This window comes from Eublepharis macularius, chromosome 5 (assembly GCF_028583425.1).
Source record: "Eublepharis macularius isolate TG4126 chromosome 5, MPM_Emac_v1.0, whole genome shotgun sequence".
In the NCBI taxonomy this organism is placed as follows: Eukaryota; Metazoa; Chordata; class Lepidosauria; order Squamata; family Eublepharidae; genus Eublepharis; species Eublepharis macularius.
This window is the reverse complement of record NC_072794.1, coordinates 13,415,504-13,440,175: the sequence shown is the minus strand read 5'-3', so window position 1 is coordinate 13,440,175 and position 24,672 is coordinate 13,415,504. Positions and strand designations below refer to the sequence as shown.

The following is a 24,672-nucleotide window of genomic DNA, read 5'->3' as shown; positions in this document are numbered from 1 at the left end:
GAACGACCCTCATGCAGCAAACCATTTAAAAATCATATATATGTTTTTAATGTTGTAAACAAGGACTTTTAAAGTACCTGCATTGCCCATTTCTGGACTTCCCTTTTTAAAAAAACAACAACCACCTTGGCTTTTATTTAGAAAATTAGCCTCCCTGGACTCATTCACCAATCCCCCTCCCCAAATATTGTCCTGGCCTGCAGTAAATGGATCATCTACATTACCCTCAATGCGCTTTGAACCCATTTCCACGTGTGCGCATGTGCACACACCCCAATGTAGGAAATTGTCGAGAGGACCTCCAGAAGCTTCTTCGTCACATGCCAGTTCCAAAGATGCCTTACTTGCGCCCTGACTGACTTCCAGTGCCCAGGGCACATGCAGTAGGCTCTTGGACGGAGAACGACGACTGCAGAAGAGTCATCCCACAAGCTCCTCTGCAGTGGGGTGTCCGCGTTGCAATGGGTGGGGAGCACCCGTCTCACTGTTTCTTCTTGTCTTCGTCTCGGGGGGCCACCGGGAAGAAGAAGACAGGATTGCGGAGGCAGCGGTAGGCAAGAAGGTGGAGTCCGGCTGCGTAGGCCACATTGGAGAAAACCACCGGCCACCAGGCTGCTTCAGGGGTGCGGTAGGGGTAGGGGGTGTGATGGTGGAGGGAGGACCCAATGTGCGAGAATTGCGCCTGGAACATTGAAAAGACAGGCAGAGACAGGGTGAGTACAGCCCCCAGCCATCCCCCCAACCGCCTTGTTAGGAAAGGGTGCCTCTGGTCAGGGCTTTTTTTCTGGGAAAAGAGGTGGTGGAACTCAGTGGGTTGACCTTGGCGAAAATGGTCACATGGCTGGTGGCCCCGCCCCCTGATCTACAGACAGAGGGGAGTTTAGATTGCCCTCTGCGCCGCTCCAGCGGCGCGGAGGGCAATCTAAATTCCCCTCTGTCTGTAGATCAGGGGGCGGGGCCACCAGCCATGTGACTGTTTTCAAGAGGTTCCGGAACTCCATTCCACCGCGTTCCTGCTGAAAAAAAGCCCTGCCTCTGGTTATCCTGTCCTCTCTTCTCCCTCCTCTGCCACTGTCCGATTCATAAACTTTAAGAGGCAGCAATCACTTTCATTGTTTGCTATCGTACAGCTACAACAATAATTATTCACTGATTAAGGGTCTGTCCATACATTTTTTATCCGATCCTTTCTCTAAGGAAGTCAGAGCAGCAGACTGGCTTGTCCTTCCCCTCCCCTCCTCCCACTTGATTCCTTTTCCTGTGTTATCCTCCTAACAACCCTGTAAGGTAGGTTAGGCTGAAAGTGAATGAGTGGCAAACTTCAGGGCAGGGTAGGGGTTTCAACGGAAGCACCTAAGTAGTACGCTGCACTGGCTTTCAGTTTTAAACAATATCTCAACAAATTTTAAAAAGAAATATATTTTCTGTCCCCGGTTCATGCAGGCAGCTGATTTTTTAAAAAAATATAAAATATGAGAACTTATAAAAAACAGCCGTGTTCCAAAGAGGCAAGAGGGTAGGAGACAGATCTCTTCTAACAGGAGGAAAAAACACAAAGAAAATATGCTTTCCTTCTGCTATCCCTTTAAAACAATTTAGGTTTTGCCTTACATGCAAGTTGATGCAGATTGAAATTATGCAGTCTTACTAGATTAGTTAAACCATCTCATACAATCAACCGACCAAGATTTTTTCAATACAGGGCAATAGCTGCAGTTACAACGCATTTTTTATAGTAACAACGTATGGAGCAAACCCATCGTGAACTCTGAGAAGGAACAAAATTTGCAAAGAGGGACATGCGCAGGAGGCTGTGGAGGCCTGGAACCTGCACTCTCTGCTCTGGAAAAAAAATCATTCCCCAGAACCCAAGGTGTATGGATGGTCCTTTGCTCACAAAGGCATTCTGTACATGCTCAGAAGCACAGCCTCACCTCCTGAATTCCAACTGCACACATTCCACAGCTGAAATTGCTAAGCCCAGACCAAAGAGGGCACTAATGGCACGAGATGGGGCTGCCCCCTTCACTTATTCATACTAATGGGGAAAGCGACATGGGGAAATACTCTTCCTTTCTCCACAGAAGCCCCCTGGAGCTAGCAGCAGGAGCGGGCTTTGCAGCCACTCCCTGAGAGCATCTACAATTTTTCATCCAGATGGTGCCCTTAGCGTGACAGGCAAAAAATCAAGCATGGAAACGCTGCAAAGGAACAAGCCCCATCAGATTTACAGAAGGGAAGGACCAGTCCTGATGGCTCACTAGGACCTCGACATGCTTGACAATGTAGATTCCAGGGGTGGGGGGTTCTCTGATTACCTGCGCCATGGCACCAGCGAAAACCAAGGCCCAATCCGGCATCCAGGTGCACCCAGGACAGAGTAGCCCATAGAGGCAGAGGCAGAAATACGGCAGGAGGTAGAAGAGGAAGACCAGCATCTAGAAAATGAAGACAAAGAGGAAGGGGTCCACGGAGAGAAGGGCTGCCAGGGCTGGCTGGAAGGCTAATTGGTAAGCAAAGCAGAAAACAAGTGGGAGGGCAGGGGGGTGTTTGGGGTCCCCGACATTTCCAGGGGCACAGGCAGGCCTGCCCTGCACACCAGAGAAGGCTCAGAGTTTTCTCTTCTGGACTAAAGCTTTGAAAGAGGCCCCACACACACCCACGCAAGGTTGGACAGGATGCTTTGGGCTAGGGTTGCCAGCTCCAGGTTGGGAAATTCCTGGAAATTCTGAGGGTAGAGCCTGAGGACAGTGGGGTTTGGAGGGGGGAGGGACTTCAGCAGGGCATGATGCCACAGAGTCCACCCTCCAAAGCAGCCATTTTCTCCAGAGGAACTGATCCCTGCAGTCTGGAGATCAGTAGTCATTCCAGGAGATCTACCGCCCCCACCTGGAGGTTGGCAACCCTACTTTGGGCAGCTCACCTGGACTTTGGGGTAGGCCACGGGGTCCCGCAGGTATGGCTCATGCTGGTACACATAATCGAAGCAAGCATCTGCCGAGCAGTCCAAAACGATCTAAACACGGGAGCCAGAAATGCACAGGCACCAACACACAAAGCAATTGGAAGTTATCTTTATCTCCTCCCCAAAACTAGCAGCAGCTCTGCCTGTCGATTAAGGCCCCGATCCTCCATGGGCAGGAGGTTAAAGACAGCCAAGAGAGCAACCCCACCCCCAGTGCTCAATGGCCCAAAGGGAAGGCCAAGCTGTTACTCACCAGGCCCCTGAAGAGCGTGAACACTGCAGCAAGGAGAAGGAACACCACCAGCCCCAAGTCCAGGGGGCGCTGGAGCAGATTTTTGTTCTGCTCTTCAGAAATCTGTCCCAGGGGGGGGGGAGAGAAAAGGGGGGGACAGAAAGAAAAAGAAATCAAAATGCCAGATGCCGAATTTTAGAGCAGGAATCTTAGGGGGTGGGCACATTTTGAAAGCATGGCACAAGAGTGCACAGGGGCTCTTGAACAGTAACCTTTGGGAGCATACGCCTTTCTCCGGGCAACACCATAAGTGGGGGGCTCTGTTGCACTCTGGCACCACCCCAGTCAATGGCCAGAGGTGGTACTGCAGCCATTAACTCAGCAGCCATAAGATCAGTGTGTCAAGGAAAGGACCCATAGCTCAGGAAAACATATTTTGCACACAAAAAGTCTCTGGTTCCAGCATCTTCAGAGAAAACCATCTCAGGCCCTGCTCTGCCTGAGATCTGGAGCACGGCCGGCTGTCAGAACAGATAATACCGAGCTGGATCAATTAATGGCCGACTTGGTTTCACATACTCTCCCTGCTTGGTATCCAGTAGGCAACAGTAAATACAGTGTGATCCAAAATGGAAGATGTTCTCAGGATAGTTAAATGGAGCCTCCATGTGAAGGGGCAGTCTACCCCCACATTGCAAGATACTGAGAATCAATAATGGAGGAAGGGCAGCTGCCTTCATTCCAAAACCGCTGGTCCCAGTCCAGCACTGCTCTCCTTAAGTACCTTATCCACCATCAGAAGGGGCAGGGTCTTAGGTTGGCTGAAGATCTTCTTTGCAGCCCAGATGGGGATGAGCAGATAAGGGAAGTTGAGGAGGAAGGCCGGCCGGATCTCAGACCCGTATTTCCCTACAACGAGAACACACAAAGAGGCATCTCATTCTCTCTCCCCCTCCAGGATGTGCAAATCCCTGTGGGAGAAAAAGTCTCCTGTATAGTTTCGATTCCGTTTCCTTCCGAAGTTTTCAGCGCTGTCTCTTTCCTGCGTTGTTTGTTTTTAGTCAGAATCTGGCCCTTTTCAGTGTTGGGATTCCCAGGGGGGTTTATGCCGGCAAAAGAAAACAAACAAACCAGAAACACCTTGTTGAAAATTATGCAACGTTAACAAGAAGAGTTCAGCATGAAGAAATAGTGTGAAATTCCATAAGGGAGACAAGGGGCCTATCTACCCATTACATTTAATGAGCGATAGCAACGTGGACGGCAGGTGCGTGTTCCCTCCGGTAACCCAATTTAGAAGCGTCGCAGGGCCTGATTCTGTCAGGACTGTGGTGCACAAGGAGGAGGGCCTCCGACCTTTCCCCACACACGGTTTTCACAGTGCAAAGCAACCTCAGGGGGAACTTATTAGCCCTGTAACAGCCCTTGCATTGGGACAGGAAAACTGCTTGGGGGGGAAGGAGCCCCTTCCTCCCTCTGCACTGAGGTCCTGATGAGAATGAAAACTCTGAGAGCGGGACCACAAGTGACGCCTGACACAGGTTGGACACTTGTCAGCTTCCCTCAAGTTTTGGCGGGAAATGTAGGCATCCTGGTCTTGCAGCTGTAATGGAGAGCCAAGCTGTAAAACCAGGATGCCTACATTTCCCATCAAAACTTGAGGGAAGCTGACAAGTGTCCAACCTGTGTCAGGCGTCACTTGTGGTCCTGCTCTGAGGCACTTTAAAATTGAGTTTCCATGAACGAGTTGTCATCCTATGGCAAGGCCCTGTGGCAGACAGGTATAGTCTGGCCCGCGTATGTGAGTGAAAAGAAACTGGGCCACACAATTCAGTCGTATCTGACTTTAAAAAGGGAACGATGTCAGTTCAAACAGTCTCTTCGTGGTTAACGTTTCAGAATCCAGTTTTTAATCTGCTTTTTTTATCTTGCTGTGATCTGCCTTCTGTGTTGTGCTATCCGTGGCAAGGTGAGAGACAGAGACTTTCACAAGGACTTAAATTAAGAGAAAGAACCGTGTATTGATTTATTCATCTAAATCTCGGTCTGAAAAAGGCACCCAACATAAAACTGTGGCAAATCTCCTCACCGACAATGTTACCGAGCAAGAAAACTACGAGACTCATTGTGAGAGATCCAATCCAGTAGAGGCCGAAATTCCGGTAACTCTTTCTGAAAAAGAATGAGAGAACCTTTGTCATTTGAACCCGAAAGGATATTGCCCACCCTGTCTTTCAAACAGGAGCTTTGGATTTCTTTTTGTCAGGTATATAATGGGTCAGACCCTACAGATCAGCTCTGCTGGCTGGAGAACTTTAATCCTGTGTAAGGAGCATTCTCGGGACGCAAGCCTTTGCATGACCCAGCCCCATTATACGTAACAGTTCACTATCAGATAAAAAAGAAACTATTGTAATCAATATAACTCCAATAAGAATTATTGTAATCTAGGATAACAGGATACCATTTTTTATTAAATTAACTGAAATAAAAGAAACAGTTGCTTTGTGTTAACCTACCACTCCAACAAACTTTACCTTCAGAGCTGCTTTGCTGGATTGGACCAAAAGGTTTCAGCATTGGCTAGCCCGGCCAGCTCCTGTTGTTCATCCCCAGAACTTGGTGTGTGAGGGTATACTACCTCTGCACCTGGAGGTTTCACTTAACTATCAAAGCTAACACTTGCCAGGAGATTGCTCCTCCTTGAGTTTGACTAATCCATTTTTTAAACCTGGGACCATGGCCATCTCTTGTGGCAGCCAAATTCCACAAGCTAACCATATTTTTTCTGACCATCAAGTGGCACGTCCTGAACATAGTGCAAACTCATCTCCCACGGACAGGGCTCATTTAGAGGGGGAACGCACAGGAACACAGTTCCTGGCAGTTCCCCAGAGAGGTCACATGGCAGGTGGCCCCGCCCACCTGACTCTCAGCCATTTTGGGCCCGTTTTGGCCTGGATCGGGGCCGAAACGGCCTGGATCAGGCCTCTGACGGGTGGTCGATCACTCTCCTGCTCAGCAGTGGCCTGATCTTGACCAATTTGGGGCCCTTTTCTGCCATTTTCAGCCCCTTTTTGCCATTTTGGGCCCAATTTCAGCCGTGAATGGCCAGGATTGGGTCCAAAACAGTCAGAATAGGTGATGTCAGGGAGTGTGGCATACGCAAATCAGTTATACTAATGACACACTTCCAGTGATGGCAAGAGGCGTGGCATATGCTAATGAGTTATGCTAACGAGTTCCTCCAGCTCTTTTTCTACGAAATGACCCCTGCCCACGGACATGCAACTCCAAGCTCTCCCTATTGGAGTGGCCAACAGCAGAAATCCAACTTGCGCAATGCTTCCCACTGTAGCTTCTTCCACCCTTGAACTTCTGCATGCCCCGTGCCTTAACTAAACCCCTCGCCCTGGCAAATCCCCAGCAGGTCACAGCCTCCCCCCCCCCCTTCACCTTTGAGACAGGGCTGCAATCATCACGAGGTAGAGAGCGTAGTGGACCACACCATCCCAGTAACAGATCATGAGGCCATAGGCCGTGCGGAGGTATGGCTCCCCCTGGTAAAAGAAGCATCAGAAAGCTCTGAGGACCAGTTCTGCACCTGCTGTCCCCCAAACGGGGAGAGGTGAGAGATGCACCAGTCCAGTATTTTATCAATTCAATGAGATCAGTCTGAGAAACACCAAAGAGACAATTCGGAAATTATTTACTGCAGCCTACAGGAACGCCTCTCCCACTATGTCCCCCATAGGGCCTTGCGCTCTGCAGATAAGCAGCTTTTAGTGGTCCACAGATCCACAGGACATTTGTCTGGCCCTGGCCTGGTGGAATACGCTCCTGGTTGAGATCCGGGCCCTGCGGGACCTGTTACAGCTGCACAGGGCTTGTAGATGTTCCTCCAGGCCTTTGGTTGAGAGCCAGCAAATCGTCCCCTGCCTGTTCTGCGCATCCTGTTCTCCATTGCTGGCTGCCCCAGGCTTGCGCCACAGCCGTCTCCATGCCTTTCAGATATTTATTGTAGCCTGCATTGTCTATGGCACCCGTTTTGTACTCTGTCATATACCGAGCTTTTAAATATTGTTTTAGATATTTGTTTATGGTTTTTAATGTATATCGTTTTCTTCTGCTGTTAGCTGCCCTGAGCCCGGTTGCGGGAGGGTGGGGTATAAATTTGATAAAATAAAGTAAAAAATAAAGCTACTTGGACCACCCACCAAAATCAGGAGGTACACTTGGAGTGCCCACTAGAGAAAAGCAAAGTGAGATTTTGCTTATCCGTTTCTCCAAAAAGGGGGCACAGACACAATGGTGTGTGCGCGGGAGGGGAGCTATATGGGTACTTAAAAGAGGATGGCTGAGGCTGGAAGATCAAAGCACCCGCAAGAGAACGCTCCCCTATTCATGCCATTTGGGGCTAGTTGGAGGTTTCTAGGGGGTGGCCGTGGGCTCTTCCCATAGTCACTACAGTGTTTTCCCCATACACCGTTAAGCTGGAGGGTCTGTTTAGCAATTTTGATGCCGATTGATGCCAAGAGGCCTAAAAGCAGGGCTTTTTTTCAGCTGGAACGTGGTGGAACGGAGTTCCGGCACCTCTTGAAAATGGTCACATGGCCGGTGGCCCCGCCCCCTGACCTCCAGACAGGGGGGAGTTTAGATTGCCCTCCACACCTGGCGCGGAGGGCAATCTCAACTTCCCTCTGTCTGGAGATCAGGGGGCGGGGCCACCGGCCATGTGACCATTTTCGCCGAGGGCAATTCAAGCTTTAAAAAACTCCCCCCTTGTTCCAGCTGACCCAAAGGGACATCATTGTGCAGTCCTGAGTTCCGCCACCTCTTTACCTAGAAAAAAAGCCCTGCCTAAAAGGATCAGGAAAGCAGATTCTCTTGGTTGACCAAGACTGGCAGGTGGAGCAGAGAGAGATGAGCTCTGTGTCCTCCACAGCCCTCCAGGCACATCTCCCTTTGGGAAACAGCTCGCGTTCCCTGTATCCACAATCTCTGAATCTCAGGGATTGGGAGCTGAACTGCACGGCCTAGCTGGGGCAAGGCCTGAATCTGGGCCGGTACCTCGTTCATGTAGAACTCCATGAATCCGCCGATATAACCATCTTCTTCCAACGCAATTATTGTGTCGATCACAGATGTGAAGGAAAAGACCATAAACACTGGAAGAGAGAGAGATTGGAAGGCAGGATCTATATTAGGGTGTGTGAAGCACAGGGGGTCCCCCACATGGGGACGTCTCTGCCTTATTGGCATAAACGCCAAGGGGCTTGGGCAGGCCAGTGTTGGAAACAGGATGGGGTGCTAGACTGACCTTTACAATGAAATCCTAAGCAGCGTTACTCCAGTCTAAGCCCATTGATTTCAATGGGCTTAGACTGGAGTAACTCTGCTTAGGATTTCACTGTTCGTCTGATCCAGAAGAGCCAACATACCATAGAAGAGAGGGTCCTGGGACTGACTAGGGAGGTAGACCAGAGCCAACAATCCCAAGGGGATTACGGCACCCACCGCGGCGACGGCCCAGGAGCTGGAGGGAGGGAGAGAGAAAGTGGCACCAGATCAATATCATCAAATATTTATACCCCCCTCTTTCAAGGGGACTAGCACCAGGATTCCAAGCTGCGGAAACAATAAAAAATAAGAAAACAAGTCAGAAAAAGAATCAAGACAGTGGGCAGTTGGTTTGAACAGCAGGGCAAAAAAAAAAACAGGAAAAGGTCCATGTACAAGTTTGTAAAAAAGCTGACGATGCCATGAACCTTAACTATATCTGTCCTGCCCTCCTCCTCTGCCCTCCCACGAAGCTAGCAAGAGGATATCTTTGTCAGGTCAGTTATGCACAGCCCTACTTTAAAAATAAATGAAATTGACAAGGCTCCTCCACCCCTGCCCCATCAAAATCAACAGAATTTTAAAAATGTGAGATCCAGAAGAGTTAGTCGTGTTAGACTGTAGTAGCAAAATAGTAAAGAGTCAAATAGCATCTTTAAGACTAACCAACTTTACTGTAGCATAAGCTTTCGAGAACCACAGCTCTCTTCGTCAGATGCATCTGACGAAGAGAGCTGTGGTTCTCGAAAGGTTATGCTACTATAAAGCTGGCTAGTCTTAAAGGTGCAACTGGGCTCTTTGCTGTTTTAATTTGAGAGGTTCTCTTCTCGCACGATATGCCCCAGTGTGGCTGTACAGAGGACCTTGAGGAAGAAGCCGGATTTGTTAGACGTAAAGGATTCTCTTTGCCTTGCAGCCTGCGCGGCGGGGTCAGCCTCCAGTCCCAATGCAGGAAAGAGGTACTCCTAAAGCAAGCAAGAATTCGCCAGAGGAAGACCTTTGCAACTGAAGTCCACATGTGTGGGTGCTTGGAGACGCGTGTCCCTGCAGCAGCGGGAAGCATTCTGCGCATGCATTGATATCCTGCTCTTCCACCAAAGAGCTGCCGGTGGCATATACAGCTCTCCCTCTTCTATCCCCACCACCACCCTGTGAGGTAGGCAAGGGCATGAGGGACCAGCTGGCCTAGGGTCACACACGGAGCTTCTGGCAGAAACTTTTCGGAGAGGATTTACTGTACCCTTTTGTCTTCCCTGCAGCCAGGTCAGGAAGCAAGCGCCCTTGCTATCAATGGACTCCAGAGCTCCCTTCTTCAAAGAGCCTGCCCCTGCAGTGCCATCCTCTGTTTCATTGGTTATCTCCCCTTAGCCAAGAAGAGGCCGTCAATTGTGACAACATTTGACCTGTCAGTTTCCCCAACTGTCAACCCCAGAATTGTGACAACCTGTGTGACCTTGTAGCACACAAGGGGAAAACTGGGTTTGATTCCCCACTCCTCTGCTTGAAACCAGCTGGGCGACCTCGGGTCAGTCACAGCTTCTCAGAACTCTCTCAGTCCCGAGACTTCCTGTTTGGGATCCATGGAGGTCTAACGCAGCTCCACTTGCGGAGCTGACCGGACTGCCGTTTTAACCGGCCGGCGGGGTGAAAATAGCCCGCGGCCGACTCCTCTCAGGCGGGGAGCAGGCAAAGAACGCTCAAGACCCTAGGGTGAGCTAGATCTCGGACGAGGGGGGGCTCTACACAACGGGTCCCCTCCCGATCCTTGAGGTCCCACCTTGCGACGGGTCGGCTATAATCTCTGCGGCAGTTTTGGGGCCAATTCGGCTGGCATAAGACCTACATACCCAAGCATCGATTGGGGGAAGAAGCTGAGAGGAGAACTTAAAATCGAAACAGCGATTACAACCCGAGAAAAGTGAAGAGAAGGTAAAGATCATTATCTTCTGAGACGGGACAGATTGATAAAAACAGAGAGGAAAAAAAGTAGATTTTTAAACTGCAACAGACTAGTGAAAAGGAGGGGAAGACTCGGCAGGAATTGAATTTAAAAAGAGACTAAGTTTAAAGAAGTTATTAAAGAAATGGGACTATTGTTTTGAATACCTGTGGCTTTGGAGCTGTGAGAAAAAGACACCATCGCGAGATCTGCTGTGGGAAGACGGGAGACAGGAAGTGCGTAATAACAATAGAGTGGCTGGAGAGAAGCGGCCCTTGCTGGAGGGCAGGAAGTAGGGAATCGCCATTTTTGAAAGGGGAAGGGTCGCGGCTTCAGCGGAAGAGGAAGTAGGCCATCTTGGATTACAAAATCATAGAGAAACCATAGAGAAAAGACGCCCGACATTTTGGACTCTTTAAAATTTAATTTCTATAAAGACCGGGACATTTAAAATAGAAAAACGTTAAATTTTACGCCACGGAGTTAAGGAAGAGAGCGGATTCGTGGGAGCGAGCTAAAGCAAGCCCCACGATGTCAAAAAAAGAGTGGCAATCGGCAATAGAAAACCTGGATAAAAACCTGGACAAAAAACTTTTAGATATGATTAAAGAACTTAAGGATACGAAATTGGAGCTGATAAAAGAGGTTAAAGAGGTTACACAGACAGTAAAATCGGAGCTGTCAGAAGTGAAAAAAGGTATGGAAACAATACGAAGTGAATTACAAGGAACGCAGCAGAGAGTTAAAACAGTAGAAGACGCGATGGAGAATTTAGCAGACACGCAACAAACAGAGATGAGATTGGTGAAGGGGAGAATGTCAGTTGCAGAAACTAAACATATGGAGAAGCAGCTACGTTTTCGTGGCTTGCCAGAAGTGGAAGGAAAGTCAGCGCAAGAACAGATGACTGAGGTGTTGGCTGAGTACCTGGGGAAGGAGGAGGAGGAAGTTGTGGCTATCCTAGATGTGGCATACCGTGTGAATTCGAGAATAGCAACCCAGAGGAAACTACCAAGAGATGTGATTGTGCAGTTTACAACACGAAATATGAAAGAGAGGATTGTGACAAAACAGTTTCAAGATCCATTGGAGATTGATGGCAAGACGATTATTATAATGAAGGAACTGCCCAGATCAGTGTTACTGGACCGGAAAAAATATAAAGTGCTAATTCAGATTTTGAAGGACATGAAAATCAGGTACAGATGGGAGTTACCGGAAGGAGTGTCCTTTGAGTTTGGAGGGGCCAAAAAACGCATCAGATCTGAGCGAGAGATGGAGCGATTTATTAAGGACAATGAAAAAGACTTACCAACAAGATCATGAGTATGGAGTGTAAAGTATTATCTTGGAATGTAAATGGACTAAACTCACCGAATAAGAGGAAAAATACTTTTCACTGGCTACTAAAACAAAAATGTGACATTGTTTGTTTGCAAGAGACCCATATCAGAAAGCAGGATGTAAAATATTTAAAATCTGGAAATCTGGGCAAAGAATATGTAGCGGCCTCCAACAAGAAAAAAAGAGGAGTGGTGTTGTACATAAAAGAGGAGCTACAGCCAAAATTTGTTATGAGAGATGTGGAAGCTAGATTTGTAGCAGTGGAATGTATTTGGAATTTAAAGAGAGTGTTGGTAGTCGGACTTTATGCACCTAACGGTGCAAAAGAAAGCTTCTTTGAGGATTTAAGGAAGCATTTAGACGATCTTGCATATGACCAGATAATTCTTGCTGGAGACTTCAATGGAGTGACAGACTTGGAACTAGACAAAAAGACTACAACGGCACAAAAGAAAAGAGGACTATTACCAAAGCTTTTTTTTGAGTTGATTCAACAAGAGACTCTTGAAGATGTATGGAGGAGAGAATATCCTAAAAGCAGACAGTTTACTTTTTATTCTGCAAGGCATTCTACATTATCAAGAATTGATATGATCTGGGCCTCAAAAGACTTAGCATTATGGACTAAGGAGGTAGAAATAATGCCTATGGTAGGCTCAGATCACAACCCAATTATGTGGAAATTTGGAAAAAAGAGAAAAAGGAAAGCATGGAGAATAAATGAGGACTTGTTACAGGAAAGAGAGAATATGGAAATACTGAGAAGAGAGACAAAGTTTTTTATACAATACAACGTGAATAAAGAAGTACCAACCAATAAAGTTTGGGATGCTTACAAGGCGGTTGTAAGGGGCATACTAATGGACTTAAATGGTAGAGCAAGAAAGAAGAAAGAGGAGAAAAGACAAGAGATTGAGGAGAAAATAAAAGCCAAAGAAATACAGCTAAAAAAGAGACCAGGGAAAAAGAAGGTATACCAGGAAATTAAAATACTTCAAGAACAGCTAACAGCAATGAGCAATAAAGAATTGGAGTGGAATCTCAAAAGACTGAATCAAAAAGCGTTTGAGGGTGCTAATAAACCTGGGAAGTACCTGGCATGGCAATTGAAGAAGAAAAGGGAAAAGAAGATAATAAATAAAATTTGCGAAGATAACAAAACGTATTTGGAGCAGGCTACCATTAGCAGAGCCTTTTATAAATTTTACACTAAGCTGTATAATAAAAAAGAAGTAAACAAAGAATCAATAGCGTCATATTTGGAGAAAACCAAACTTGCAGAAATCTCGGAAGCTTGGAGAAATAAGTTGAATAGTGAAGTAACTGACGAGGAAATAAGTAAGGCAATACAATCTGCAAATCTAGGAAAGGCGCCAGGGCCAGATGGACTTACGGCTAAATTCTATAAGACAATGGCTAATGAACTGGCACCATTCCTAAAAGAGGTGATGAATGGGGTTTTAAGGGATCAAAGGATTCCAGAAACTTGGAGTGAAGCGAATATATCATTGATCCCAAAAGAGGGCCAAGACCTGACTAATGTGAAAAATTATAGACCTATATCGCTACTCAACAATGACTATAAAATTTTTGCGAAGATATTGGCGGAGAGATTGAAGGGGTGGCTCTCGGAAGTCATAGAGGAGGAACAAGCAGGCTTTTTGCCAGACAGACAAATAAGAGACAACTTAAGGACAGTGATCAATGCTATTGAATATTATGACAAGCGTTGTGACAAAGAGGTTGGTTTCTTCTTTGTAGACGCTGAAAAAGCATTTGACAATTTAAACTGGGACTTTATGTTTGCCACTATGGAAAAGCTACAATTGGGAGAAAGATTCATCAGAGCAATTAAGGAAATTTATAGAGACCAGACTGCAGCAATCGTGGTGAATGATGAATTGACCAAGAAATTGACGATAAGTAAAGGAACAAGACAAGGTTGCCCGTTATCTCCATTGTTGTTCATTTTAGTATTGGAGATTCTGATGATACAGATACGTCAAGATGATGAAATTCGTGGAATAAAAATAAAGGACTATTCATACAAGGTCAGAGCATTTGCGGATGACATAATGTTAATTGTAGAGGACCCATTGGAGAACATGCCAAGAGTGATAGATAAGATCAAGGAGTTTGGAGACTTGGCAGGTTTCTTCATTAACAAAAAGAAGTCAAAGATATTATGCAAAAATATGACTAAGCAGAAACAACAATTGTTAATGGAAACAACGGATTGTGAAGTAACAAGTAAAGTGAAATATTTGGGAGTCGAATTAACTGCAAAGAACATAGATCTATTCAAAAACAATTATGAAAAACTATGGACTCAGATAGAGAGAGACTTGATTAAATGGAATAGATTGAATTTGTCATGGTTGGGCAGGATTGCAGCAGTTAAGATGAATGTGTTACCAAGAGTAATGTTTTTGCTACAGACAATACCAATCATCAGAGACTCCAAACAATTTGAAAAATGGCAGAGGAAAATATCAGATTTTGTTTGGGCAGGCAAGAAGCCTCGAGTGAAAGTGAAAGTTTTACAAGATGCAAAGGAAAGAGGCGGAATGCAACTGCCCAATCTGAGACTTTATCATGATGCAATCTGCCTAGTTTGGTTGAAAGAATGGATGACATTAAAGAACAAGAAACTATTAGCCCTAGAGGGATATAAAAAAATATTTGGATGGCACGCATATTTATGGCATGACAAAGTAAAGGTCAACTCGATGTTCCTGCATCACTTTGTTCGGAGAAGTCTATACATAATCTGGAAGAAGTACAGAATTTATCTACAAGAAGGAACCCCTTTGTGGGTGGTTCCATATGAGGTGATAGACCCGAGAGCTGTTGATAATGAACAACAATGATTAACGTATAAAGAAATAACTAAAACTGAAGCATCCAAACTTAGAATAAAGACACAAGAGGAACTATCACCTAACTACGATTGGTTCCAGTATAGACAGATCAGAGACTTATATAATTCGGACTCTGTAAAGGGAGGTATACGAATAGAGAATTCGGAACTAGAGCAGACCCTTCTTAAAGAAGATAAGAAAAGAATATCCAAGGTATACCAAGTACTGTTGAAGTGGTATACCGAGGATGAGATAGTTAAAACACAAATGGTGAAATGGGCTATAAACTTTAATAAAGAAATAACAATGGAGGCATGGGAATACTTGTGGAAAACTACAATGAAGACAACGACATGTATTAATATCAAAGAGAACATTTACAAAATGATCTATCGTTGGTACATGACACCAAAGAAGATTGCGCTAGGGAATTTAAATACTTCTAATAAATGCTGGAAATGTAAGAAGCATGAGGGCTCCCTCTATCATATGTGGTGGTCGTGTGAGGTAGCCAGGCAGTACTGGGGGGAAATAATAAGAGAAATGAGTGAAATTTTACAATTTCAAATTAATAAGAACCCAGAACTCCTGCTACTGAACTTGGGAATGGAGGGAATTCCAGCCCAACACAGGACGTTGATATTTTATATGACAGCAGCAGCTAGACTTTTGTATGCGCAAAAATGGAAAGTACAAGAAGTGCCAACTATTGAAGATTGGACTTACAAATTGCTGTATATGGCTGAAATGGACAAGATGACAAGAAAACTGAGAGATCTGGACTCAGGGCAGTTCAACACAGACTGGGAGAAGCTGAAACAATACCTGGAGAAGAAATGGGAGGTGGGAGGAAAACTGTGGCAGTTTGAGAACTACTGAAGTATTGAAGTAGAGGGGGGAGACTTTACCGGGGGGAGAAGAGATAAATGTGAATTAATAAGCAGTCAGATTAATAGATTGACATATATATAGATATATATAGGTTAACAAACAGAACATAGAGAAAATAATTAATTATAAGGACTAAATATAAGGAGCGATTAACTAACAATATTTTCTTTTTTTTCTGACAAGTTTTGTACCAAACTGAATGTCTGAAGATATAGATGGGTCAAATTGATTGACTACGTGAGGAGAGATATATAGAACTATTATAAAAAGATAGAATGAGTAATATATATAGAGAATAAGTCAAATTGTTTGATATAAACGAATGTATGATCTATATGGTTTATGATATATAGAAATACCTGAAATTGAAAAATTGGGATAAATTGTTTATCTAAGATGGAAACAAAGGCTTACAGTTTGGGCATATAATGTTAAAAATAGTTAAGGATGTACTGCTTAGAATAATGGAGAATATATATTTGTTTTAGATAGAGGAAGCTAATAAAAGTAAGGGAAAGGGGACAAAGGGTTGGAAAGCTGTTGGAAGTCAACAAAAAGGGGGGGGAAAGGGAGGGGGTTAGAGATGAAAAAATTGGGGAAAATTGAATGTAAATGTGGAAATAATGGATTCTAACCCAATAAAAATTTTTCAAAAAAAAAAAAAGAACTCTCTCAGTCCCACCCATCGCACGGGGTGATTGTCATGAGACAATCGTAAACTGCTCTGAGCGTGGCATTAAGTTGTCCTGAAGGGCGGTATATAAATCAAATGTTATTATTATTATTCCTGAGTCAGAAATTACAAGGCTTTGGAAATGCAGATGTGATTTTGGTGCAACCCCCCCTCCCCTCCCAAATGTTGGGGGACTCCAAGAAAGCTGGCCAGGACTGCAGAAACATCTGCATGTGCAAATGCACCAATGCCAAACAGAGGGCCAGCCTGCATTTGCGCCATCTGGCTGAGGACGCTGCTCAACGAAGAAGCTGCCAAGGCTGCTGCAGCGGCAAGTTTTGCCCACCACCAGCTGCAGCTGCTGCACCGCTGCAATGCAGACCACGGCCGCAAAGGACGTTTGCGGCAACCCTGAGTGATACCCGTTCCTCGCGAAGGAAAGTGCCTTGTAGTATCTGCAGAGCTGCACGGGCTGCCTGGCTCAGTGGCGGTTTGCAGAGCAAGCCAATAAAGGAGACCTTTCCTGTGAGGAGGGCGGGAGGGCGGGAGAACCCTTCCTATCTTTGCTGGCAGACAGATTCAGACACACTTTTAATAGAACCGGGAGCCGTTTAATTGGGATGACCTCCAAGCAAGCCAGCCATGCTCTGTGCCAGTAGGACTGCCCCCGCACTGCCTAAAAATAGAGCTGGGCAGCAGAAAGTCTATTGATGACGAAATATTGCCTTGGCTATTTGGAAATCTGTTTCTATTGTGTTCCTTTCATCTGTAAGAACTGGCGGAACCAGGCAGAGGAGAAGCTGGGCTAAGAATCAGGGAGTGTATCTTTCCTATCTCTGGTAGGCTGAGAGTTTTTGTGACCGGCCCAAGGTCACCCAGCGAACTTCCATGGCAGAGCGTGAATTGCTCAGACCCAAGCCCATCACCATTAGACTGCACTGGCATGATGATGAGATCCGTCTTAGAAGGAGCTCTGGGTGCCCCAAAGCACTTATAGCATGCTATTCTAGCTTTCTCCAATAGCTTTCAGTCCATGACCTGACTAGGACATTTTTATCCTTCTCTTCCTCCAAGGATCTCTGAAGGGCCTGCATGGAATCCCCCTCACCTTGCTTTATCCTTATATCCCTGTGAGATAGGTTTGGCTGATTAACCCAAGACCACCCAGCAAGTTTTGTGACAAAGTGTGGATTTGAATGCACCCCCCCCCCAATCCTAAGCACACCACTCTGGCACGCAGACGACAATCAATGAATACAAAGTCCTTTGAGCTCCGTAACAGACTTCTCCTATGGTTTGCCCCCCAGCATATGGAACTGAGGTATACTGCCTTGGAGGGTGGAAGTTCCGTGCTGCTTTTCCAGCCCACAGCTGCCCACAGAGCTATTCCCAAGTCCCACGTGAATGTCATCAGCTCCGGCTTAGGGAGGGCTGCTGATTAGGGCACGGTGGCGCTAGCCAGCACGTGTTGCTTTCGACACTGAAGGGATCAAAGATCGACCTGCTTTTTACACGCTGGTGCTTGCCGGCCAGAGGGCATTGCATGATCCAGGAGAGAGCAAGGATAGGTCCCAAACAAGCGGGGGGGGGGGGGGGGAAGAGGCCACCAACTTTGGTGAAACAGAAAGAACCGCCAGGATAGGAGCAGAACAGGCCCAACCTGGGCACAGCCTAGGTGACAGGGCCTCAGTGAACCTTCCTCACAGGACGGCTCCAGTAGTGGGCTCCCTCTTGGACTCAGCTGGGAAGCAGAGAGGCTGGACAGGGGCCAGATGTGCAGCCTGGGCAACTGAAGGGGACAAAGAGGGCCTACTATGTGAGAGAATGAGAAGGGGTAGGCAGGCCCAATCCCACCTCTACCACCATCTGGAGAGAGAAAGCCGGTTGCCCACATGGCTACTGGTAACAGGAGGCCTTGTTAGGGTTGCCAGCTCCAGGTTAGGAAATTCCTGGAGATTTGGGGGGGGGGGGTGGAACTTGGAGAGGGAGGGGTTGGGGGGGAGGGACCTCAGCAGGGTATAATACCATAGAGTCCCCCCTCTAAAGCCACCATTTCTCCAGGGGAAATTATCTCTATGGCCTGGAGATCAGTTGCAATTCCTGGCGATCTCCAGCCACCACCTGGAGGCTGGCATCTCTAGGACCTGTGGCCAAGCTACACATGACGAATGACACTTGAACGGCAAGTGTATTTCTCCCTGTTCACTTGCCCTCCACTCAATCCACTTGCTGTTCAAGTGTCATTCGTCATGTGTAGCTTGGCCCTCAGCTGCTGATACTGGCTGCTGCTTCCTCACAAGTAAGGGCATCAATGTGACAAAGATGCTCTCTCAGCCCCCCCCCCCGTTACCTGGCCCCACCCCAGATGGAGGCCAGTCACATGACTCGTCTGGCTCCATGAGTCCTGAAACATCCCCCCCCTTTCCATAGCCCTCACCTTCTCAAAAAAGTGCATTTTTGCATCTATAAATTGTGCCAGGAACATATACATTAAACAAGAACAGCCATTTTAAAAGGTTTTTAAAAAAGTTTTTACCTACTCCCTTCAACATCCTTGTATGATTGATATTATAGAGGGAGAGGTGCAGAAGCAAGCACGGAGGGAGGAAGCCCCTGTGAAGAAAGCAACGGGGCTCTCCCCTAACCCGACTCCAAACTGGATCGCTGACAGGCAGCCCAGTCTAAGGCTGTTTCCACACGGCCAAAGACTCCAGAAGATCGCACACAACTCACGGAACAAAGCGTCTTCCTAGAGCGATGTCCTGGCACGATCCCATTTAATGGCACGATTTTTGATGTCACAGAGCCAGAGGAGTTAGCCGTGTTAGTCTGTAGTAGCAAAATCGAAAAGAGTCCAGTAGCACCTTTAAGACTAACCAACTTTTACTGTAACATAAGCTTTCGAGAATCAGTTCTCTTCGTTAGATGCTCGCATCTGACGAAGAGAACTGTGATTCTCGAAAGCTTATGCTTATGGTTAGTCTTAAAGGTGCTACTGGACTCTTTTTGATTTTTCTGATGTCATTGCACTATTAAAGGGAAATCGCACTAGGAAGATGCTTCGTCCCGTGAGTTTTGCACGATCTTACAGGTGCATGTGAAAACAGCCTAAATCTCCTCCCTGCAGCCAACAGCTTCATGGCAGCCTTAAGGGAAGAAATGCCATCTCACTTAGCACAAGCGGATAGGGAAACAGCCTCAGGAAGAGAGAGACTTTTGGAAACGCCTTGGGATCCAAGTCCTTCCCGTTAAACTCTGCATTTACGGGTGGCCTTTGGCCCAGTTGGAATAATATCCTAGGACAGGGGTGGGCAATTGTTTTGGCTCGGGGGCCACTTTGTGGGAGCGGAGGTTAGCGGAGGGCTGCACCTTTTAAAATGATTGCATTCATTAGTTAACTTTGCATTTCAGAAAAGGTATAAATTGTATCATAAAAATCAATAAATATAAATTAAATAAAATAGTGGTAGTTTTATTCAATTTATTTATTGTGCTAATTTCATATCATCTATAGCTGCAAGCACATTTAATTTTAGAATCAGTTTAATGAGACAAATGTACCCTATCACACTTTCTACTGTCTTGGCGGGCCACAAAAAACTCTGTAGCGGGCCACATGTGGCCCACGGGCCACAATTTGCCCACCCCTGTCCTAGGATTTGTTTTATTGTTTCTGGGCTTTGGATCTGCTCAGCACCCACTGGTCTCAATTTATTACCAGCTCGCCTAAAACCTCAAGGGGACAGCCACGGGGGCAGGTGAGGCACAGGCTGCAAACCCAAGAGCTAATGTGATGCAGTGGTTGAAGTATTGGACTAAGCTCTGAGAGACCCAGGTTCAAGCCCCCACTCTGCCATGAAATCTTGCTCAGTGACCTGAAGCCAGTAATACACTCTCAGCCTGATCTACCTCCCTCACAGGGTTATTAAGAGGATAAAACAGAGGAGAATTTAGTAATAATAATAATAGCATTCCATTTATATACCGCCCTTCAGGACAACTTAATGCCCACTCAGAACGGTTTACAAAGCATGTTATTACCCCACAACAACAATCACCCTGTGAGGTGGGTTGGGCTCCTCGAAGCTGTGCCTGACCCCAGGTCACCCAGCTGGCTTCAAGCAGAGGAGTGGGGAATGAAACCCGGCTCTCTAGATTAGAGTCCTGCGCTCTTAACCACTACACCAAACTGGCTCTCCAGTTTGGTAAGCTAGCAAGGATTTCCACTGGGGAGAAAGGTGGGATATAAATGAATAAAATAAATAAATAAACCTCAATCTCTCATTCAACCTGAAATGCCTTCCCATTGGACTCCCATCTTATGCTGGCAAAAAAATGTTCAGCTTTGCTACTGTAGCATAGTGGTTAAGTGGTTAGGTTGCGAGTCAGCACTCCGCTGGTTTGACTCCCACTGCTGCCATGAGCTCAGCAGGCGGCCTTGGGTGAGCCACTCTTCTCAGCCCAGCTTCCCAGCTGTATTGTGGGGATAATGATAACATTCACTTTGTTCACCGCTCTGAGTGGGCCCTAATCCATCTAGAAAATCGCATATAAACATAGTTATTATTACCTATCGTGCTCGATGAAGAATGTTGTGTTAACCAAAAGCTTGCACTCTTCCACATCAGCAGAAATCCACTCTTCATAGAAACAGATTCTTGCATCCTGTTCTCCAAAACCCAATGCAGCAGCAACTGCCAAAACTAGACACTGTTGTGTAAGGTGTGGTGAAGAGTCTTGTGTACCTCAGAAGGCTTACCTATTGTTCATGCCAGAAAAACTTAGCTCAACAGAAGAAATGATGTCATATTTTGCTGTATATTAAACTTGTTTATTGGAACTGGGAATGGCACAGAGCTTGCACGCACATTCTGTCAAGATATTGCTTTTTTCTTTGCGTTAAAATACAAGCATAATTTATTTTGAAACACACACAGAGGGGCGTCAGTGCTCCTTTGAGCATCCAGGGATTGCACGTAAAACGACAGTTGACATTTCATCTGGAAATCCATTTTTTGGTCGCGATCATTAATAATCCCCCTTCTCTAATCTCCCATTGAGAGGAAAAAGGCTGGGCCTGGGGCAGGATAAGCAAGGTCCACATCTGAAGGCCAGACTTGCAGTCTATGAATACTGAACCACTCTTGATTTGGAACCCTCCGTCCAGCCTTGCAGATTAGGCCCACCACATTATGGATTGCTATTGTGCCCCCCAACATGCTTAGCATTAATATAAGGACTTCGTACTCACATGTACATGATAGGTTGATCAACTGCTATGATCTATAAAAGTTAAACTTCCACTTTCAGAGGCAGTCTACCCCCAAAGAGCAAACAAAAGGCAAAGTCCCGTCCCCAGTCTGGAAATAGGATGCTGGAATGGGTGGCCCTTCTTTTGATTCAGCAAATCACAATCTTAAATTTCTTACCCTGATGCAGTCCTAACAACTACTCTGTGAGTGAGGTTGGTATTTGGATACCCATATTGCAGTTGAGTCGGGGGGCAGGGCAGGGGGGGAGTGCTTACCAATAGCAAGTTATTCTAGAGCAGAACCAAGAATCAAACAAGAGACTTTCTGATTCATTGTCAAGACGTTCAGTCGCACAACCATGGCCTCTACAAAACCTGCCCCAAGGAGCTTACAATCTCATCTGACACCAAAGGAGGTAACATAAGACCTGTGCACAAGTCATAGTAGACGCATGTATAGTCATTGTATAGTGTATACTTGATTGTTCTTTATACACTCGTTGAGTAATTCTCATATTACATGTACAGATGAAAAAGTGATTGAATCCCCACATTTATCCAGGCAGGTTGTACATGTGTTGAACACTGTAACGTATGAACAGGGCTATAGAGAGGAGGAAAGTAATATACTTTTAGGAGCCATCTGATCCAGCTCTTTGCATAAGACCAGAAGTGAGCCTCCTGTAGGAGGCGGCTTAAACCCAAGACCCAGCCTGCCTCCGAGTCCATCTAGGTTGCCTCTCTCTGATGCTGGCTCTCTAGGGTCTTAACAGGTAGGGATGCCAACTTCTAGGTGAGGCCTGGAGATCCCATGGAATTACAACTGAGCTCCAAACTACTATAATCAGTTCCCCCTGGAGGAAATAGCAACATTGGAGGGTGGACTCTAGAAGATTACACTCCTGCTATGTGATTATAACCTCCCTTCCCCAACCCTGCCCGCCTCAGGCTCCATCCCCAAATCCCCAGAAATTTCCCAGCCCAGAACTGGCAACCCTACAAGATGCTGCTAGGGGCAGAACTTAGGACCATCTGTGTGCAAAGCAGATGCTCTGCCCAGGGGCAGTCTAGTGATTCTGGGCCCTGGGCAAAAAGTCCAGGATGTGGCCCCAGAATCACTTGGCCCCAACCCCCGGCCAAGCAAGGAGCAATTTGCACTCACTGCACGGTGGGCAGAAGCCAGCTTCCCTAGCGTTACCAACTCCAGGTTAGGAAATGCCTGGAGATTTGGGGGTGGACTTTGGGGAGGTTGGGGTTTGGGGTGGAGAAGGTATTCACACAGAATCAGAGTTGGAAGGGGTCTTACAGACCATCTAGTCCAACCCCCTGCCGAATGCAGGAATAGCCTAAAGCATCCCCCACAGTATTAGTCCATGGCATATTGTGTCCCTGCAAGTCACCGATTGCTTCGGTTACACCCAAGGCAGAGACAGGGCAGAATGATCAGAACCAATAAAAGGCAGACCAGAACAGGGACTCATGCAGAGATGCAATTACTTCGAGACCAGAGAACACTGCTGCAAAAGAAGAGATACCTTGCAGTACAAGGACCTCAACAGGGTAAAATGTCACAGAGTCCACCCTTCAAAGCAGCCATTTTCGACACGGGAACTGAATCAGTTCAACTAGTATCTGTTGCCTGGAGATCAGCTAGAGTTCCAGACCACACTTGGAAGTTGGCAACCCTGAAAGGGGAGGGGGGTGCATGTGCAAACAGCAGCAGTAGTTTCCCTTTTCTTCTTTCCCATTATTCTTGGGGGGGGGGCGGGAATTGGCAGCCCTGCCCCCCCCCCGCCCCCAGTGCAGGCCCGGGTGAGCTGCCCCCGTTGCCCACTGGCTCCCCACCAGGTCCCGTTCCCTGGTCCGCGTCTGAAACCCGCGCCGAAGGGGTGGCAACCCTGCCCCCAGCCACGCCCCCCGACTCCTTTCGCAAACCCTCCCTTGCTCCAACAGCGGAGCTGGAGTTTTCCCTCTGGTCCCTGTTGCGTCTAACGATTAAAAAAAAGACCCGGGTGGGGGAAAGAAGAGGCTGGAGACGCTCCGGGGAGACACGTGTCCCCGCGCTCACACGACACTTACTGTTCCAGAGCCGACAGGCTGTTCAACGTGTAGGAGACCGGGAAGGCGAAGAGCGAGAGGGCGACGGCAGCCCACACCGGGGGGAGCCGCATCGTGGGGGAGTCAGTGGAGGAGGGAAGCCACCAACTCTCCTGGCAAACTCGCCAAAGGAAGAGCTGCCCGTCCAAAGGTCGCAGTCGGAGGCGACTCTCTTACACAATCGAGCCTGGGGAAAACCTGGACGTGGGCACACCTCTTAAAGGGGCAGTGCTCCTTCCTGGTATGCCTCCGGCGACTTTGAACACCCTTTAAAGAAATGTTGGCAACAGTTCCAGCCTGTAGAAGCCTCGCCCTCCGAGGCCCTTACCAGATTTCAAGTGGCTGCCCCGTAGCAGAGAAAGAAATCGCACCGGTGCAAAATCCGCCTTCATGCATGGATGGATTTTAATTCAGAAATCCCATTTGAGCGCGTTTAAAAGTGCCTCTCCGTTTTGAAAAGGCGCAGGCATTTAAAAGCCCACCTGGCTGGTTTTTCATGCCCGCACAAGCATGTTTAACACGCCTTGGTTTTAAACCCACCTGTTCTTGACAAGCATGTTTTGAACGCTTCCATGGCAGAAGAAAGTTGTGTGTTGCTGGTTCTCTTTACTCACCACCTTCATGCACATTTATTAAGACTTGAGGCAGCAAAGCAGGAAAAAAGGCAGGCAATTTAACAGTAAAAACACTTTTAACCCCCTTTGTTCCTTTCCTTGACTCAACCTGTGGATTTTACCTTGCTTAGAACAGTGATCGACTTTACCACTTTAAATGCATATTTATTTATTGGACTATTTTAATGACTTTTAAAGAGTATTATTGATTTTATGGTTTTGATTGATTCACTGTTTTATGAAGGGCGGTTGTTAGCCGCCCTGAGCCTATTTGTGGGGAGGGCAGGGTATAAATCAAATCAAAACGTGGATTTTACAATCACCAGGTGCATCAGTAACATCTTAGATGAGGATGTAGGATTAGGCACATTCATTCAGAAAAAGTCTATCGAGGGCTACTAGATCTGATGGCCAAACGGAGCTTCCTTGTTCAAATACCTCTGAATACCAAGTACTGATTGGGGC

General features: G+C 46.7%; 1 protein-coding gene across 1 annotated transcript; it reads right to left on the bottom strand.

The window, feature by feature from the left end:
* Positions 1-30: 30 nt before the first annotated feature.
* On the bottom strand, positions 31-23,762 carry TM6SF2 (transmembrane 6 superfamily member 2). The gene is made up of 10 exons (XM_054981851.1): positions 23,576-23,762; positions 8,639-8,733; positions 8,268-8,365; positions 6,654-6,757; positions 5,287-5,369; positions 3,982-4,106; positions 3,219-3,320; positions 2,924-3,016; positions 2,319-2,438; positions 31-682 (listed from the first exon to the last, which is right to left on the bottom strand). Exons 1-10 carry the CDS (start codon positions 23,665-23,667, stop codon positions 482-484), a joined length of 1,113 nt encoding a protein of 370 aa, XP_054837826.1. The 5' UTR covers positions 23,668-23,762; the 3' UTR covers positions 31-481.
* Positions 23,763-24,672: the final 910 nt, after the last annotated feature.

Coding starts and splice junctions, on each gene's coding strand:
- TM6SF2 (XM_054981851.1), bottom strand. CDS start 23,667: ATGCGGCTCCCCCCGGTGTGGGCTGCCGTCGCCCTCTCGCTCTTCGCC. Junction 8,366..8,638: donor CCAGGACCCTCTCTTCTATG/GTATGTTGGCTC, acceptor TCTCTCTTCCAG/TGTTTATGGTCTTTTCCTTC. Junction 3,017..3,218: donor TCACGCTCTTCAGGGGCCTG/GTGAGTAACAGC, acceptor TCCCGTGTTTAG/ATCGTTTTGGACTGCTCGGC.